The sequence below is a fragment of the Schistocerca cancellata genome, chromosome 4, assembly GCF_023864275.1.
Source record: "Schistocerca cancellata isolate TAMUIC-IGC-003103 chromosome 4, iqSchCanc2.1, whole genome shotgun sequence".
NCBI lineage: Eukaryota > Metazoa > Arthropoda > Insecta > Orthoptera > Acrididae > Schistocerca > Schistocerca cancellata.
The window spans coordinates 796,938,656-796,957,612 of NC_064629.1; the positions used below are offsets into that span (position 1 = coordinate 796,938,656).

At 43.9% G+C, this 18,957-nt stretch overlaps 1 protein-coding gene across 2 annotated transcripts in view; it reads left to right on the plus strand.

Moving 5' to 3' along the window:
- LOC126184697 (coiled-coil domain-containing protein 175-like) overlaps positions 1–18,957 on the plus strand; it is a 142,509-nt gene that overhangs the window by 64,132 nt on the left and 59,420 nt on the right. For both annotated transcript variants that reach the window (XM_049927210.1, XM_049927209.1), the window contains exon 3: positions 7,357–7,519. In XM_049927210.1, coding sequence (XP_049783167.1) covers positions 7,357–7,519 — 163 coding nt within the window. The remainder of the gene's footprint in view (positions 1–7,356; positions 7,520–18,957) is intronic.

An 18,957-nucleotide genomic window follows, 5' to 3' on the forward strand; every position in this document is an offset into this window, starting at 1 on the left:
CCGGCCGTCCTCAGTTTCGCCGGGACGCTCTGCTGCCAGGCGCTCAGGTGGCCTCTCGTCGGCGAATGATGCTGCCCCTCCTACACAACCCGGGACAGCGGCCGCCACTGGCGACGACACGATGGAACAGGATCCACCTCCCGCCAGTTGTAGCGTTGTTCCCTCGACACCTGGCCTTCTGCGGCCGTTGAGGTGACCAGCTCTTCACCCATTTCGTTCCCCCTCTTTTCTGACTAGCGATGGCTTCGTTCCATTGGAACATAAGAGGTATTCGATCTAATCGGGAGGAATTACAACTGCTCCTCCACCTGCACTGTCCGCTCGTCCTTGGTCTCCAGGAAACCAAGTTGCGCCCAACTGACCGTATTGCTTTTACCCACTATACCTCGGAGCGGTCTGACCTCTCCCCTGTGGACGGTATTCCAGCTCATGGTGGGGTCATGTTGCTCGTTTGGGACGATGTCTATTACCATCCCCTCCCATTGACCACCCCACTCCAAGCAATAGCTGTCCGTATTACTCTTTCTGTCTTTACTTTTTCTGTTTGTACCGTCTACACTCCATCGTCATCCGCAGTTAGTCGGGCTGACATGATGCACCTGATTGTTCAGCTTCCTCCGCCGTTTTTATTATTTGGCTACTTCAATGCCCATCATCCCCTTTGGGGCTCTCCTGCATCCTGTCAGAGAGGCTCCCTCTTGGCGGATGTCTTCAACCATCTCAATCTTGTCTGCCTCAATACTGGCGCCCCGACTTTCCTCTCGGACTATACTCATACCTACTCCCACTTGGACCTCTCGATCTGTTCTACCACTCTTGCCCGTCGGTTCGAGTGGTATATCCTTTCTGACACCTATTCGAGCGACCACTTTCCTGTGTCGTTCATCTCCTGCACCACACCCCATCCCCACGTCCTTCGAACTGGAACATACCGAAAGCTGACTGGGGACTTTACTCCTCCCTGGCGACCTTTCCGGACCATGATTTTCTCAGTTGTGACAGTCAGGTCGAATACCTCACGGCTGTTATCATCAATGCTGCCGAACGTTCCATTCCTCATACTGCCTCTTCTGCACGTCGCGTTTCCGTCCCCTGGTGGAATGAGGCTTGTCGAGACGCTATCCGTGCTCGACGACGTGCTTTATGCACCTTTTGCCGCCATCCTACGTTGGCGAATTGTATTGGATACAAACGACTCCGAGCGCAATGCTGTAGAGTCATCAAAGACAGCAAAAAAGCTTGTTGGGCCTCTTTCACCAGCTCCTTTAACAGTTTTACTCCCTCTTCTGTCGTCTGGGGTGGCCTGCGCCAGCTGTCGGGCATTAAGGCGCACTCCTCGGAACCTGGCCTGACTTCAGGTTATGAGGTCCTTGTTGATCCTGTGGATATCTCCAACGCCTTCGGCCGCTTTTTCGCGGAGGTTTCAAGCTCCGCCCATTACCACCCCGCCTTCCTTCCCAGGAAAGAGGCAGAAGAGGCTCGGTGACCTTCCTTCCACTCGCTGAATCTGGAAAATTATAATGCCCTCTTTACTATGCGGGAACTCGAACGTGCACTTGCACTGTCCCGGTCCTCTGCTCCGGGGCCAGATGCCATTCACGTTCAGATGCTGGCACACCTTTCTCCGGCAGGCAAAAGCTTCCTTCTTCGTATCTACAATCGCGTCTGGACCGAAGGTCAAGTCCCCATGCATTGGCGTGACGCCGTCGTTGTTCCTATACCCAAACCCGGGAAGGATAAACACCTTCCTTCTAGTTACCGCCCCATTTCTCTTACAAGCTGTGTCTGTAAGGTGATGGAGCGCATGGTTAACACTTGGTTAGTTTGGATTCTTGAATCTCGATGGCTACTTACCAATGTTCAATGCGGCTTTCGTCGCCGCCGCTCCGCTGTTGGCCACCTTGTTACCTTGTCGACATTCATCATGACCAACTTTTTGCGAAAGCGCCAAACGGTCGCCGTGTTCTTCGATTTGGAGAAGGCTTATGATACCTGTTGGAGAGGAGGTATCCTCCGCACTATGCACAGGTAGGGTCTACACGGTTGCCTGCCCCTTTTTGTTGATTCCTTTTTAACAGATCGAAAGTTTAGGGTACGTGTGGGTTCCGTATTGTCCAACGTCTTCCTCCAGGAGAACGGAGTGCCTCAGGGCTCCGTCTTGAGCGTAGCCCTTTTTGCCATAGCGATCAATCCAATTATGGATTGCATTCCACCTAATGTCTCAGGCTCTCTTTTTGTCGATGACTTCGCGATCTACTGCAGTGCCCAGCGAACATGCCTCCTGGAGCGCTGCCTTCAGTGTTGTCTAGACAGCCTATACTCATGGAGTGTGGCAAATGGCTTCCGGTTCTCTGAAGAGAAGATGGTTTGCATCAACTTTTGGCGATATAAAGCGTTCCTTCCGCCATCCTTACATCTCGGTCCCGTTGTTCTCCCATTCGTGGAAACAACTAAGTTTCTAGGGCTCACACTGGACAGGAAACTTTGTTGGTCTCCACACATCTCTTATTTGGCTGCTCGTTGTACACGTTCCCTTAATGTCCTCAGAGTTCTTAGTGGTTCATCTTGGGGAGCGGATCGCACTGTCCTGCTTTTCTTGTATTGGTCCATAGTCCGATCAAAGCTGGATTATGGGAGCCTCATCTACTCGTCTGCTCGGCCATCTCTCTTACGCCATCACAACTGCATCCACCATAGGGGGTTACGTCTTGCGACCGGAGCTTTCTACACTTGTCCCGTCGAGAGTCTTTATGCTGAAGCTGCCGAATTACCATTGACCTACTGGCGCGATGTACTGCTTTGTTGGTATGCCTGCCGGCTGTTGTCAATGCCAGACCACCCCTCTTATCAGTCCTTCTTCGCCGATTCTCTCGACCGTCAGTATGGGTTGTATGTGTCTGCCCTGCTGCCCCCTGGAGTCCGCTTTCGTCGCCTGCTTCGACAATTGGATTTTGCCCTCCCTACCACCTTCAGAGAGGGTGAGAGCCCGACACCACCTTGGCTCCAGGCTCCGGTTGATGTTTATCTCGACCTCAGCTCGCTCCCGAAGGAGGGTACTCCGGCTGCAGTGTATTGCTCACGGTTCATCGAACTTCGTGCACGACTTGCCAGTCACACCTTTATTTACACTGATGGGTCCAAAACTGACGATGGTGTCGGCTGTGCCTTTGTCGTCGGGGCCGTCACCTTTAAATACCGGCTCCTCGACCAATGTTCCAGCTTTACGGCCGAGCGTTTTGCTCTCCATCAGGCCGTTCAGTATGCCCACTGCCACCGCCATGCATCGTATATACTCTGCTGTGATTCACTCAGTGCTCTTCAGAGCCTTGGAGCTCCACATCCGGTCCATCCCTTGGTGCAACGGATCCAGCAGTCCCTCCATTCTTTCACTGAGAGTGGCTCTCCTGTCAGCTTTCTGTGGGTTCCCGGCCATGTAGGAGTGCCTGGGAATGAGGCTGCTGATGCTGCAGCCAAGGCTGCAGTCCTCCTGCCTCGGCCAGCCTCCCATTGTGTCCCGTCATCTGACGTTAGTGGGGTTGTTTGTAAGAGGCTTGTGTCCTTGTGGTGGGATACCTGGTCCTCACTTCAAGGAAACAAGCTCTGGGCAGTAAAACTGTTCCCAACTGCTTGGACAACCTCCTCCCGACCATCTCGGCGAGAAGAGGTCCTTCTGACCAGGTTGTGGATTGGGCATTGCCAGTTTAGCCACCGCTACCTGCTCTCCGGTGACCCAGCCCCGCAGTGCCCTTGTGGTCATGCATTAACAGTGTGCCATGTTTTATTGTCGTGTCCCCGTTTTAGTCAATCTCGTGTTGTCCTGTCTCTGCCATCTACTTTACAGGATATTTTAACGGATGACGCTCGAGCAGCTGCTCGTGTTCTTCGTTTCATTACTTTGACTGGATTGTCCAAAGACATCTAACTCTTTCACTTATTTTATCTGCCTCTTTGTAAGAACCTTCTGGTGTCCCCCCCGCCCCCCTTGAGTTTTACTAGATTCTATGTGCTCTAACAATTGTGACTGGGTGCTAATGACCTCAGTAGTTGAGCGCCCTTAAACCCCAAACAAAAAAAAAAAAAAATTGCAGATCTGACATACACAACTGCTCGCCAGTTATGTTGCACCATGCATTCATAGTTCTTTTTAGAATCTGAATTACCGTCTTGTTTTCCCACCCACGGCAGTTCATCTTCCACATCGACGGCCCAGGTCAGGGCTCATGATTGCAGTTTGCATGTGATTCCTTCTCTCCAAACTGGAGTCCTTTCCGTTACCACCTCTACTTGAGGTCCATTCACGTACACCTCCATGGTGTACACCTCAGCTGAAGCTTTGTTGGACCTTTGGCATGGTCCTAAGGACTCCGTTAACCCCACCGCTCTCTGCTGTCACTTCCTCTCGATTCTCGACGTGTTCTCAGGCTCTGGTGTTGTTTACACCGATGGCTCGATGGTTGATGGTAATATTGGCTTTGCCTATATCCACAGAGGCCATATTGAACAGCATTCCATGCTCGCTGGCTGCAGTGTATTCACTGCAGAGCTTGTGACCATATCTCGTGTACTTCAGTACATCTGTTCCTGTTATGGTGAGTTGTTTCTTCTCTGTTCTGACTCCCTGAGCAGCTTACAAGCTATTGAGCAGTGCTACCCTCGCCATCCTGTGGTAGCGAACATCCAGGAGTCCATCTCTGACTTGGACAGGTCCAGTCATTCAGTGGTGTTTGTGTGGTCTCCAGGACACGTCGGTATCCCAGGCAATGAACTTGTTGACAGACTGTCCAAACAGGCTATGCAGAAACCGCTCCTGGAGATGGGCGTCTCTGAAACTGAGGTGCGTTCTGTCTTACGCCACAAGGTTTTTCGGCTTTGGGAGACGGAGTGGCATAACAGTATGCACAACAAACTGCATATCATTAAGGAGACTGCGAATGTGTGGAAGTGTTCCCTGTGGGTTTCTCGCAGGCAATCAGTTATCTTTCGTCGACTCTGCTTTGGCCATACATGGCTCACACATGGTTACCTCCTCCATTGTGAGGACCCACCTCAGTGTTGCTGGCTCGCAAATGACAGTTGTCCACCTCTTGCTGAACTGTCCACTTTTAGCCGCTCTGCGATGGATCTTTAACTTTCCCAGCACCCTACCTTCAGTGTTGGGTGACAATGCCTCAATAATAGCTTTAGTTTTACGTTTTATTCATGAGGGTGGGTTTGATCATTTGATCTGAGTTTTAGCGCATGTCCTTTGTCCCTCTGTATCCTCGACCCTAGGGATTTTAGGGTGGAGGTTTTAATGTTTGCAGAGTGGCTGGCTTCTCCGTTTTTATTCTCTTGCTTAGCCAGCCATGGTAATCTGCTTTCTTGTTTTTAGTGTCCTTTCCCTGTTTCTTGCATCTCTCTGTGATTTTCTTGTCCTGCTTTGTCCATTTTAGTGTTGGTTGTCCTCCTGTCAATCTTCTGGTTCTTCCTTTCTCCTATTATTGTGCTGTACATCTTCTTTGTTTTCTTCTTTCCTTTGGGTAGTTGTTCTACTGGGAACAAGGGACCGATGACCTAGCAGTTTGGTCCCTTTTTAAACCAACCAACCAACCTACCTGTCTGATCACCTGCATCCAGTCTTGTCCATTGTGCATTTCAATGGACTTGGGCAATTCCAGTAGGACAATGGGACACCCTACAAGTCCGTAATTGCTACAGAGTGGCTCCAGGAACACTCTTCTGAGCTTAAACACTTCCGCTGGCCACCAAACTCCCCAGACATGAACATTCTTGAGCATATCTGGGATGCCTTGCAATGTGCTGTTCAGAAGAGATCTGCAACCCCTCATACTCTCACAGATTTATGAACAGCCAGGCAGGATTCATGGTGTCAATTCCCTCCAGCACTACTTCAGATATTAATTGAGTCCATGCTGCATCATGTTGCAGCACATTTGCATGCTTGCAGGGGCCCTACACGATATTAGGCAGGTGTACCAGTTTCTTTGGCTCTTCAGTGTATGTGATAATCAGCACTGATTGTTGATTAGTAAATTGATTCACTAGTAACAATTTTATCAGTTTAAGTTTGGAGAATGGTCTGGTTTGACACCCTTAGGTATATAAACTTAATATTTTAGAATATTTAACAGCAATGGAATATTCATTGTATCACAGTGACAGCTACTGTGTGATGCCATTATTGGACATGTGATTTATTATGTATTATAAAGTTATTTATCACTCAGTAAGTGTAAACATTTGTGGCAGAATGAATGGTTTGATTGTAAACATGTTTATGATTGCAGGTGGTAATTTTTTATACGATGTATTGTCTTCTGTTCATTGAGTGAGTGCTCTTGCATTTACTATACTAGTCTTCCTGGCCTCATTTCAGGTTATTTAAGTATGTACTATGTCTGTTGTTATGCAGTGATATATGCTATTTAGGGTCCATCTGTCTGCGGTCCAGCATGGCTGACCTACAGCCACCTGTAAATGCCATTCCGGCAAAGCCTGGTAGCTTGCTCAAGCTAATCCTCTCCTTGTCCCTAGGTACGCTGAGTATGTGCTCAGCAGACACTATTTCCAACCTTCTAGCTTTCTGTTCATATTTACTGAGATACAAAATCCACATAACTATTTGTTATATTCCACTGCAGTCTCAGGATTCTCCCAAGACTCGTTAAGTTACTGTCTTCTATTGAAAGTGTATCCTGGTTGCACTTGCTGAACAGAAACAATTCCATGATTGCTGAACAAATATTAACTATACAACCTGTCAGTCACCTTACAATGAGAGTGGCTCCCCCACGTTGAGTATGCTTGAAGGTGCTTCAGCAGCAGAGCCTATGGGAAACAAACAACGCTTTGAGGCACCTCTTGTAACATGCTAGTCTCCCCTCTGCCACTCTACCCTGAGGATGCAGCCTGCAGACAGCTTCCTGTGCCAACAATGTCTCCAGCTTTTTGTTAACTGTGGCCAGCACTTTCTGCAACATGCACACAGCAGGCACACCCCCTATCCATTCTACTACTACAATTTGAGTGAAAACAATTAGTAAAAAACAGTAAATAAAGAGGAGTCCTGTTGTCTTTTATAGAGAAGGATATCCACTACCAAACTCGTTAAAACAGAAAACAAGCTACTACACTAAGACTGCCACTGACACCACTTTGCTGCAAACTGAGAGACAAGGAAATATTTAATTATTGTTTCACAAGTTTACATTTTCAATTTTGAAACTTACTGTTGGATTAAAACTGCGTGCAATACCAGTGCTTGAACTTGATCTGTGCTACAGATTGAAAAATTAATCTTGGATTTTTAATATTGTAAAATCTGTGTTATAGTATAAGAAATTTTTATGTTTGTAGGTGGTGGGAAGAGTGTGAGAAACATCCAAACTTAATACAAGAACTGAATAATCAGTCTTTGGAAATACAGAAAATAAAAGAAGCTGTGCATGTGGATAAAATGTTATTATCACAATATGACCATAAAGCAAAGACACTTTTAAGGGACTACATAGGACTGATGGTAAGAATTTTGTAGAATGTTTCCTTTCACCAATATCTTTATGAATACATAAAAGGCTGTGATGGTTCAGATTTAAATTTTTTCGTAACATGTATATTTGTAGCTAAATGTTGGGAAAGTGAAAAGTGTCAGGAATGGTGGCGAAACTATATTTAATTTAAAAAAAAAAAATATTTTCCATGAATAATAAGGGCAATTAGACTTCTTCCTCAATTAGTTCCTATTTACATAAATACAGGTTGAAGATAACATTGATGTTTTCTGCATATGTCATTTGAGCCAGTAAAATCACGTTTAAGTGAATAAAGTGAGAGAATTTTCACATTAGGGTATACAGGTAATGTGTACAATGTTGAAGAAGAGAATTTCTCAACAAAAAGGTAATAGATCTTATAGCAGCTAAAAAGATGTGCTAACAGAAACTTCCATGAATGCAAAAAATGTCTGAAGAGACAATAAGAGCTATTCTGATAATAATCAGTCATAAAAATTATTCATCTGAATTTCTACTGTCTGTTGTCTTCTGTAATGTTCTTATATTATGTCCCATTACTAATGTTCAATAGAGAGACACTTTGAAAGACAAAAGCAGGAAATTTTATTTACATTAAATGGAGTTATGATTAATATGAGGATAGGCTTACAAAGGGAGGCAGTGATTATCAATAATCAAGCGCACATGGAGATTGGCAGGCTCTGCACTCATTACCATCTAACAAAAATTCTGTCATTGGTCTTAGTAATGACTCTTCATGTCTGTTGCTTTCTTTCACCCACATATGACCCCTGTGTAATGCTATGTGTGGTATCTGTCACTGACACAGTGTTAAACTTATTATCACTAGATAATGTGTAAAATTAATTTTTTCTGGTGAGCTCTCAGATTTTCTTGACATGAGTGATTAATGGTGCACTTCCAGGTGTTCAGCTGATTTGTTGTTTTCATTTCATGTCTGGCATCTTGGCAGCGAGTGCATAAAATAGCACAACTCACAGCCCATGAATATGATGACTGGGTCAGTCATCAAAATACCAGGCATAGAATGGAACTCAGCTGAAAATTGGGAAGCACACCATTGATCACTTTACTCTTGTAAGGTAATGACTGTCACCCGATACATCAAGAGCTCTGTCATCAATACCCTCTTGGGTTTTACCACCACATAGTCTAGTGGCTACTCTTTGTCTTATGTCAAACATACAAAATGAACTCTACACTCCGGGTGCCTGTGTACCAACACCATTCTATTGTTCATCAACCATCAGAGCAATCTTTTAATAGTTGTCTGTGAACAGTGAAGCCACTCGGGATGTGTTCATACGCCTGTCTTCCAGAAATACACTCCTGGAAATTGAAATAAGAACACCGTGAATTCATTGTCCCAGGAAGGGGAAACTTTATTGACACATTCCTGGGGTCAGATACATCACATGATCACACTGACAGAACCACAGGCACATAGACACAGGCAACAGAGCATGCACAATGTCGGCACTAGTACAGTGTATATCCACCTTTCGCAGCAATGCAGGCTGCTATTCTCCCATGGAGACGATCGTAGAGATGCTGGATGTAGTCCTGTGGAACGGCTTGCCATGCCATTTCCACCTGGCACCTCAGTTGGACCAGCGTTCGTGCTGGACGTGCAGACCGCGTGAGACGACGCTTCATCCAGTCCCAAACATGCTCAATGGGGGACAGATCCGGAGATCTTGCTGGCCAGGGTAGTTGACTTACACCTTCTAGAGCACGTTGGGTGGCACGGGATACATGCGGACGTGCATTGTCCTGTTGGAACAGCAAGTTCCCTTGCCGGTCTAGGAATGGTAGAACGATGGGTTCGATGACGGTTTGGATGTACCGTGCACTATTCAGTGTCCCCTCGACGATCACCAGTGGTGTACGGCCAGTGTAGGAGATCGCTCCCCACACCATGATGCCGGGTGTTGGCCCTGTGTGCCTTGGTCGTATGCAGTCCTGATTGTGGCGCTCACCTGCACGGCACCAAACACACATACGACCATCATTGGCACCAAGGCAGAAGCGACTCTCATCGCTGAAGATGACACGTCTCCATTCGTCCCTCCATTCACGCCTGTCGCGACACCACTGGAGGCGGGCTGCACGATATTGGGGCGTGAGCGGAAGACGGCCTAACGGTGTGCGGGACCGTAGCCCAGCTTCATGGAGACGGTTGCGAATGGTCCTCGCCGATACCCCAGGAGCAACAGTGTCCCTAATTTGCTGGGAAGTGGCGGTGCGGTCCCCTACGGCACTGCGTAGGATCCTACGGTCTTGGCGTGCATCCGTGCGTTGCTGCGGTCCGGTCCCAGGTCGACAGGCACGTGCACCTTCTGCCGACCACTGGCGACAACATCGATGTACTGTGGAGACCTCACGCCCCACGTGTTGAGCAATTCGGCGGTACGTCCACCCGGCCTCCCGCATGCCCACTATACGCCCTAGCTCAAAGTCCGTCAACTGCACATACGGTTCACGTCCACGCTGTCGCGGCATGCTACCAGTGTTAAAGACTGCGATGGAGCTCCGTATGCCACGGCAAACTGGCTGACACTGACGGCGGCAGTGCACAAATGCTGCGCAGCTAGCGCCATTCGACGGCCAACACCGCGGTTCCTGGTGTGTCCGCTGTGCCGTGCGTGTGATCATTGCTTGTACAGCCCTCTCGCAGTGTCCGGAGCAAGTATGGTGGGTCTGACACACCGGTGTCAATGTGTTCTTTTTTCCATTTCCAGGAGTGTATTTAAGTGTGAAGTCCCTTTTATGGCTGTGAGAGGTGTTATTCCACTGAATATTGGGCAGATTGGAATAAAGATGATACAAATAAACTAATATAGCAGTCAGCAAGCTATGGGAACATGTCATCATTGAGTTACTGTAGGAGGATACAAGATGACTTGGATGAAATTTATAGTTGGTGTGATGAATGGCAGCTAGCTCTAAATGTAGAAAAATTTAAGGTAATACAGATGAGTGGGGAAAACAAACTCATAATGTTGAAATACAGTATTAGTAGTATGTTGCTCAATGCAGTCACATCAATTAAGTATCTATATGCAATGCTGCAAAGCAATTGCAACTGAATGAGCATGTAAGAACCATAGTAAAGAAGGTGAATAGTCGGCTTCAATTTATTCGAAGAATTTTAGGAAAGTGTGGTTCATCTGTAAAGGAGACCACATGTAGGATACTAGTGTGATACATTGTTGGGTACTGTTACGATTTGGGACCCGCATCAGATCGGATTAAAGCAAGACATCAAAGCAGTTCAGAGGCGGGCTGCTAGATTTGTTACCAATATGTTCGAACAACACACAAGTGTTATGCAGATGCATCATAAAATCATATGGGCATCACTAGAGGAAAGGTGATTTTCTTTTCGAGAAGGACTGCTGAGAAAATGTAGAGAACCAGAATTTGAGGCTGGCTGCAGACTATTCTACTGCTGCCGATGTACATTTTGTATAATGGCCATGAAGATAAGATTAGATGGACTAGAGTTTGTATGGAGGCATATTGATAGTCACTTTTCCTTTGCTCTATTTGTGAGTGTAACAGGAAAGGGAATGACTAGTAGTGGTACAGGGTACCCTCCACTACACACCAGAGTACATATGTAAATGTTGAGACACCTGCAGGTGATACAGAGATAAATATGTGCCGTTCCACTGTGTGCTAACATCTCAGTGCTAAACCAGAAGGACTAGCATCAATGTAAAGAAGAGCACATGAAGTAAGTGCCAACCAACTGGAGCCAGTGGAAGCCATTGTCTTGTACCTCTCTTTGTTTCCTGAGACAGGTTAAAGTAGCACTCACTGGTGTACAATGTAAATAATTTTACTTATGTTTCATTTTATGTAATTCTCATGCAAATTTGAAGTGGGTTACTTCCCTTGAATTTTATATACGTAGTTCATGTAGAGGCCGCCATGTAACCAAACGATGTGTTCTCCATACAGCCTGCTTTTTGCAAACAGTAGTATTCAATGAACTGTGGGTGAAGCCCGACGGACAGGGACTTACATGCTTCGAGCAAAAATAATAGTGGTATGTAATATACAAACAATATGAGTTAAGCCATTACTTGTAACTTTTTATGACATAATCTGACTCTGTACTTCTTGTATTCTTAGCATTGAGAATGGATAGCTTCTAGCCGAAATCTAGATCTGCATAATAAAATTTAAAAAGGATGACTGATTGCTGCAATCTATAATTTACAAGACAACAGGAATTCTCAAGATAGGAGAGTGCTGAAGGATTGCAAGTAGAATATCGGAGATGGGTGTACGAAATCAATTTAATGAATTTGTAGAAAAGAAATAAATGTAGAACTATATAGAAAGACATAATGTGGTTTTCTATAAAACACATCTGCAAATATTTTTACTGATTAGCCCAATATAATATGAGATCCTTTTGGTGTGTGGCTTCTTGCATACTTTCTGCCAAGGCAATGCTCCAGTCAGTTTAAGAAAGAGACCACACAGCTAATTTTTCAAGTTGATAGAATCATTTGTATGTCTCTGTTTGGATGTGAGTTCTCAATAGGGTGGTCTCTATATTCATGGAAACGTGGTAGCCTCTGCACCAAACACAAATTGTTCTTGTTTAACCTGCAACTATGCTTCAAAATATGTGAATATCTGATAAACAGTGACGCAGTGTGTGTAAGGAAACACAGTTTACACAAACTGCAGAGGTGTGAAAAGGCAATATAAAAAAGATGAACTGGAGCAAATTATGAGCAGCACTGTCAGAGCGCCGCACAACCATCAGTTTGTAATACTAAGAAAGTAAATGAACCCACTGACGATGATGTAACTTCACCAAAAAATCTTTTTGTGTTAACCAATATGGATTTGTGTTTGTTCAAAGCAGAATCACATTTCCATATTTATATACTAGGCAGTAAATATGGACATTGGTAAATACTATATCTGTTACTTTTCAAAGGTTGAACATGTGGACAGGCTTGTGTGCATGGTTATTATTCACAGTACGTAGCCATTAATGTAATTTCTACACACAAATAAATGGTTAATAAGTGTTTAAGAAGTTGATTTGAATGGTTTTTAACTGATGGACATTGTCACAAATTTCCAGTAAAACAGAATTCAAACAGTTGCTAAAATTTGGCTAGGTTCCTGTTTTTCTTCATGTACCCCTAAGGGAATTTTGTACTCCCAGAGATATATATGTTAATTGAATCCGGACCAAGTCAATCAAGAGTAATATATTAGGTAACTGTGAATGATGAAATGACAAATTTGTCTATTTAGTACATAATTAAATGAATATGTATTATACTTAACTTTGGCATACCCCCTGAGATGTCTTCACGTACTAACAGGGGATAGGGCTACCTTCCAGTGGTACATGCATCCTTGTTGTATACTTGTTAGTTTGAACTTATAAAAGTACCCACTGAAGACATGAAGTCTGTATACGAGTCTGTGATCATGGTGGGCAGTTTATTTATAATTCTCCAACTTGATCACATATGTTATGGAACTCTCATTACCAGTTCTAGCTTATTGCCATCATCAGATAATTAAATCAGACGCAAAATCATTATGGAATATCTGTACACATCTGTAATGAAAGTAGTAAATACTAGTTTTGCGGGGAAGAATGAATGCTCAGTCAAATAAAACAGTTTCAATTGAAAGAATGAAAACATGTTCCGAATGACAGAAAAAACTACAGACTGGTTTCACTTGAAAAGAAGAAATGAATAATTCTGTCAATTTACAAAACTACACTGGACTATGTTGATGGTTTCATTGAGTTGCTCTGACAGACTGATTTCAGTCAAAAGAATAAATGATCAATTCATATTATGCATAAAACTACAATCGAATGAGTCCATTGTTTTCCAACAATCAACTGAATTGATTTTCATTCAGTTATTCCCACTGGTACATGTGTCTCATTGCTTGTCACTCAATGTCGGTGGGCATGTTGCCTAAGAGCATAACACAGCAGAGCTATTAATGAACAGGCTGCACCATCAGTAATCACAATGCGCAGCCCACTGGGCTGGGAATGCTGCCGGCTGCTGGGCCATGAAAACTTGGTGGCTCTGGACTGGCGATCTGAGCTCAGCTTACCAACCCGATCGGCTGGCCCCTGGCCCATACGGCTTGGCTATGAAACATGGACTGGGCAGGCTGAAACCATCACTGTGCACGACTCTAAACACATACTGGCCATGAAAATTACTTCCTTCATGATGAAACTAGCAACATATTTTTAATCGATTGTGTTCCACAGCATTCATAAGTTGTAGAGATGACATTATGTAACACCTTGAGCTGCTATTCAGTTCATTCTTTGTTGTGTGACAACTTATAGTCAAAGACCACTCTCCAGCACCTGTTGTACAAGGACCATGAATGTAGGAAAATTTTGGGTGCAAAGGATATTTGAAAATTATAGCGAAAATACAACCAATGTTTAAAAATTTTTGCTAACACCAATACATATGCATGACTTCTATTAGAGACAAAATGTTCACTGACATTTCCTGGCAATGCTAGGCATCTTTTTATTGACTCAGCCTGCCTCGGAACTAGACGGTCTCACTGAACTAGTAGGGTCTTCTAGCCAGGTGTGCTGCATGGGCAGACTACCTACCCCAGTAAATTGATGGTGTGTTTTAAGAAGAAAACCTTAAGAATGAGTGTCTGTAAGAGGAGAAATATATTTTAGAAGCCAATAAGAAACTGTTATTTTCCTGGACCTACCACCTTCAAATGGAGCAGATGACTGGATTATAGGTGACACACATTGCATTTTTACATGCCACAAAGTGCATATGCCGTGCTACCTGCCAGTGGCATAACCAATAATAAGACACCTTGCATCACCAGGGAGCCTCAATGAACATTTCGTCTCTAACAAAAGTTGTTGCCAATAATGTGATCTATCACCCCTAGACATTTGATGCAGATGCTTTATAATATTTATAAATAATATTTGGTCATGCCGAGGAAGATTCTTGGAGTGTTGACTGTCTGTAATTCACACTCCATACATCCACCTTTGCATGACCAAACATCATAACATTGTCTTGCTATTAACAAAAATCTGTAGGTATTGCTTATATTTTTGCAAAAATTTTCAAACATCCTTTTTGCCTAAAATTTTCCTGTATTCCTCTGCAACGTAATGGGCAAAGGGTTGTGGGTGGCCACACAGTAGAGTAGAGTCATTTTAGTGTGAAAGAGACGAATGCTGTCAAAACAAAGGGACTGTTTATGGTTAGTGGGCTTTATATGGACAGAGGTTTGTAGGCTGCCATTGGAGAGGTGTAGACCAATATCCAGCAAAGTGACTCACTGAAATGAGGGAGACCAGATGAAACGGATGGGAGAGAAGGTGATGAGACTGCAGAGGAATTGGAATAGTGTCTTAGTACTTGTCATACAAACTGACTGGTCAGAGAGATGTTGGGTGCGAGAGCAAGAGATGGGAGGATTACCTTGAAATACTACTTGAACAGAATGGACTACCTGGTCCAACATGAAGGTGATGATGGTAATGCTGACAAAAATGTTGCACTTGGATTAGTTACTGACATGTGTGGTCTGAGGTTTTCCTGGCATACAGAAATCTTGAAAATTTCTCAGGTATTTAGCCAGGTAGCGTCGTCCAAAAGGAGCGATATTTCGGCAAGCCGACTTCTTACCATCTTCAGGCTTGCCGAAATATCGCTCCTTTTGGACGACGCTACCTGGCTAAATACCTGAGAAATTTTCAAGATTTCTGTATGCCAGGAAAACCTCAGACCACACATGTCAGTAACTAATCCAAGTGCAACATTTTTGTCAGCATTACCATCATCACCTTCAGGTGCCTGAAGATGGCAAGAAGTCAGCTTGCCGAAATATCGTGCCTTTTGGACGATGCTACCCAGCTGAATAGCCGAGAAATTTTCAAGAGTTACAGACATGTCCTCAGTTGTAAATGATGATCAGAGAAGTGTGATAAGTCTCTTAAGATATTGTCTGATCTTGGAACACCTTCTTAGATTGCTGGAGTAGAGATTTTAATGCATTACATAGGCTGGCCCATGCAATAATTTTACAAAGAGTAATGACCATGTTCTTAGATGCCCTTAAACAATGACCATGTCAATGTTTCTTAAACATTTGCAGCATCTTTACTATTATTTGTTGATGAGTTAGGCGATTTTTCAAAATCTTTGCTATTATTTGTCCATGGGTTAGGTGATTAATGGAAATGCTTATTAAAATTGAGTTGCCAGTTCACAAGAAGGGAGTTGTGTTGCTGGTTGACATTTTGAGTGATGTGATAATTGCACTTTAGTCTCAAAGGTGGTGTCAAAAGTCACTATTAGTGATCCAAGTGGCTATGATGTGGCAGTGATTGAGAGAGAGTGAAAGAAGTGGTTTGCATCTTTGATATTGGATGCTAGACTGCTGGAGTTGAGTTGAAGGTGGTGGTCAACAAGAGCCAAGTTTCTTTTCATGGGAGCACAGCAATTACCTACATGGGGCATTCAGAATTGTTAGGTTTATGGGTTTTGGGAAGCAAGTAGGAGGAGGTTAAAGAGTCTGACAGTTGGCAGGTAATTACTACAGTTTATTACAACAGTGGTGGAACCCTTGCAGAGACAATGATTCAATCGGTGCCTTTCTTAAGATTGTGAATGGCTGTTCTTTCCTCTGCTGAGAGGTTGGTGTTTTAGGGAAAGGACCGAGGAAAGGAGGATGAGGCCAAGTTGGAGGTAAGTTAGACCATTATTACATATCATCATGCCTGCAAATGAGGAATACTCCATCCACAATCCTTCTCATCCCTCATAATGTGTTACCCACCACCTACCCAATCTACAAAATAGCCTAGTCTATCCTTACACCACATATATTACCAACCCTTTGCTACATGGGTGATTTTGGAGTTTTGTAGGTTTTGGTCCAACAAAATCAATCATAGTCAACAAAAATCTGACCTTTAACCTCACATCTTCCAGTTCACATGTCTGTCCTACTGTGACCCTCTCCTTCTCACACCAAAATACACCCTGGTTTCCTTCCAGGAATTCCTTATCTTCATCTTGGCATTATCCTCCTTTACTGTGTTCCTTCCAGCAACAAAAACTTCCCAATAGAAGAAAGAACAAACATCCACAACCTTAAGACATACCTCTATTTATGTGTCTCCTCTGCAGACAAAGGCTCCACCACTGTTGTGATAAACCACAGTGAATACCTGCCAGAGTATCTTCCGACAATCTCTCTTCCACCCACAAGCTCTGCTATAGTGATCCTATCCCAGAAGTCCAGGATTATCTTCAATTCCTACTCAAATCCTTCGGCTCATTCCATGATCTAGCACTGAATCCCTCCACCCTCTACCACCTCATCCCAGCAGCTCAACCCCTTCTCCTTGGCCCCTGTGCATGTTTTATGCATTTTTCTCCATTGTAACTGGTTATGTTCTCCTGTGGGGAGAATGTTGGCTCTAGTTGATAACATCTCCAACCCATTGCTTGCAGCCTAAATCCTCATATCAAAGACACAAACACAGCTTCATTAACCGTCTCTCAACCATTCTAATTTGGATACTTTCTCATCGCTGTTGATGTCAACTCCTTATACACCACCACCCCTATGCCCATGACCTTGCTGCTACCGAACACTACTTTCTTCAAAATACTACTGACTCCAAATCCACCATCTTATACCTTAAGCTGGGTCCACACTGAGCTTGCAACATGTTTCCAACAACGTTTGCAGCTACTATTTGATAGCAGATGTTTGCAACCTGTTGTAAACATGCATCAAAAGATAGATACATATATATATGGCAATGTTGGTACATATCAAAGGAAAAAATATTTCTGGTCAGTCCCTACATATCACCATTGCATGTACTAGCTTATGTTTATATTTCCTGTTGTGATTTTGTGTCCATCTATTGAGCTTGTTTTGCAAATAAGTGGACAAGGCAGCAGACTGTGAAGTTAGTGTCACTGTATCAGGCAGATGCAGAGGAGTGCATGCGGAATGTCCAAAGTGAAAGGGAGAGAAAGAGAGAGAGAGAGAGAGAGAGAGAGAGAGAGAGAATAGCAACAGAAAGATCAGTGCTGTGAACACCATATACAAATGTACATGGTTCAGTTAATCACCTGATGTTCATGGGGCACAAGAAACAAGACACCATAGGCAAAGAGGTACAAAAATTATGCTTCTTATCTTTATACTGTACAGTAACATTCAACCATAGTTAATTTGCCATGGGGCAGTTTCCTGTGGGCTTAAAAAATAATTTTCAAACTCTTCACGAATTTTTGTTCAAGTTGGAATCTCTTTGTGGTTTGTTCTGGGGCACAGTAAAAATCAATGCAATGTCAGCTCATCTCCATGTGCCGGGAATCATCTCACCTGTCTGTAAAATCATATTAATCAAAGCTTCCGTGTGGGGTATTTTGGTTGCTTGCTTCAGCATTTCACCTTGAGAAATTGTGGAGACAAACAGCTGCAAGGCTAACAGTTTGTGCCTTGTGTGTGTGTTTTTGGAAGACAGGAAAAACCAGAACTACAATACTTGATGTGTTCTCTACAACCATTCTAGCCGTACACAGTTGGTAATTAAAAATTCTTTCTTTTGAAACTTGAATGTGCCTTCCCTCATAATGTTTTGCTGTAATGGAAAAGATACATCTGCCAAGAAAACATATAGTAGGGCCTTTGGCGTTTGTCCCTCTAGGTATGCATTCACTTTGTGGCCTTTGAATGAGCATACTTATGATCATATTCTTGAATACGCCTCTGTTTGAAATTCTTTTTTGGCAGCCGATATCAGCATACAAAAAGTTGTAGGAGGTGTCAACAGTAGCAAGCAGCACAATGTTAAATGACCATTTGTAATTGTAAAATTCACTCCCGCTAATGACACAGTTCTGCAGGACTCTATGCTTCCTGTCAGTTGCTCCCACACAATAGGGGAAGTGAACTGTCAATGCTGTTTCATGCCAGTCATTTTCAGTTGCCGGATATGAAAGAGAGAAATTTGATTATATGTTATGGAAGATTTGACAGTAGAAGGAGGTGATGAAGGAGAGGAAGTTGCTGGCCCTCCTGCTTCATTCTCTCCTCCACAGAAAAAATTAAAATGATAAGTGGTGAGCAAGGCAGTTACAGTGTCACTTCCCAATTGCCGATGAAAGTTTTGAAGAAGCAGGAAAATAAGGATACAGACAACTGCAGCACCAATGACAAGTATGTGGCATACATCCTAAGGAAACTACTGTATATGCAGAGAGCAGTGACAGAACAAAAATTGAACAATTTCTTGCTTGGAGCAGAATTAGACATCTACGAGAGTATGGAGTCATTGATGTGTGTGGATGTGCCAAATGCATCAACAAGTAGTGCTGATTCC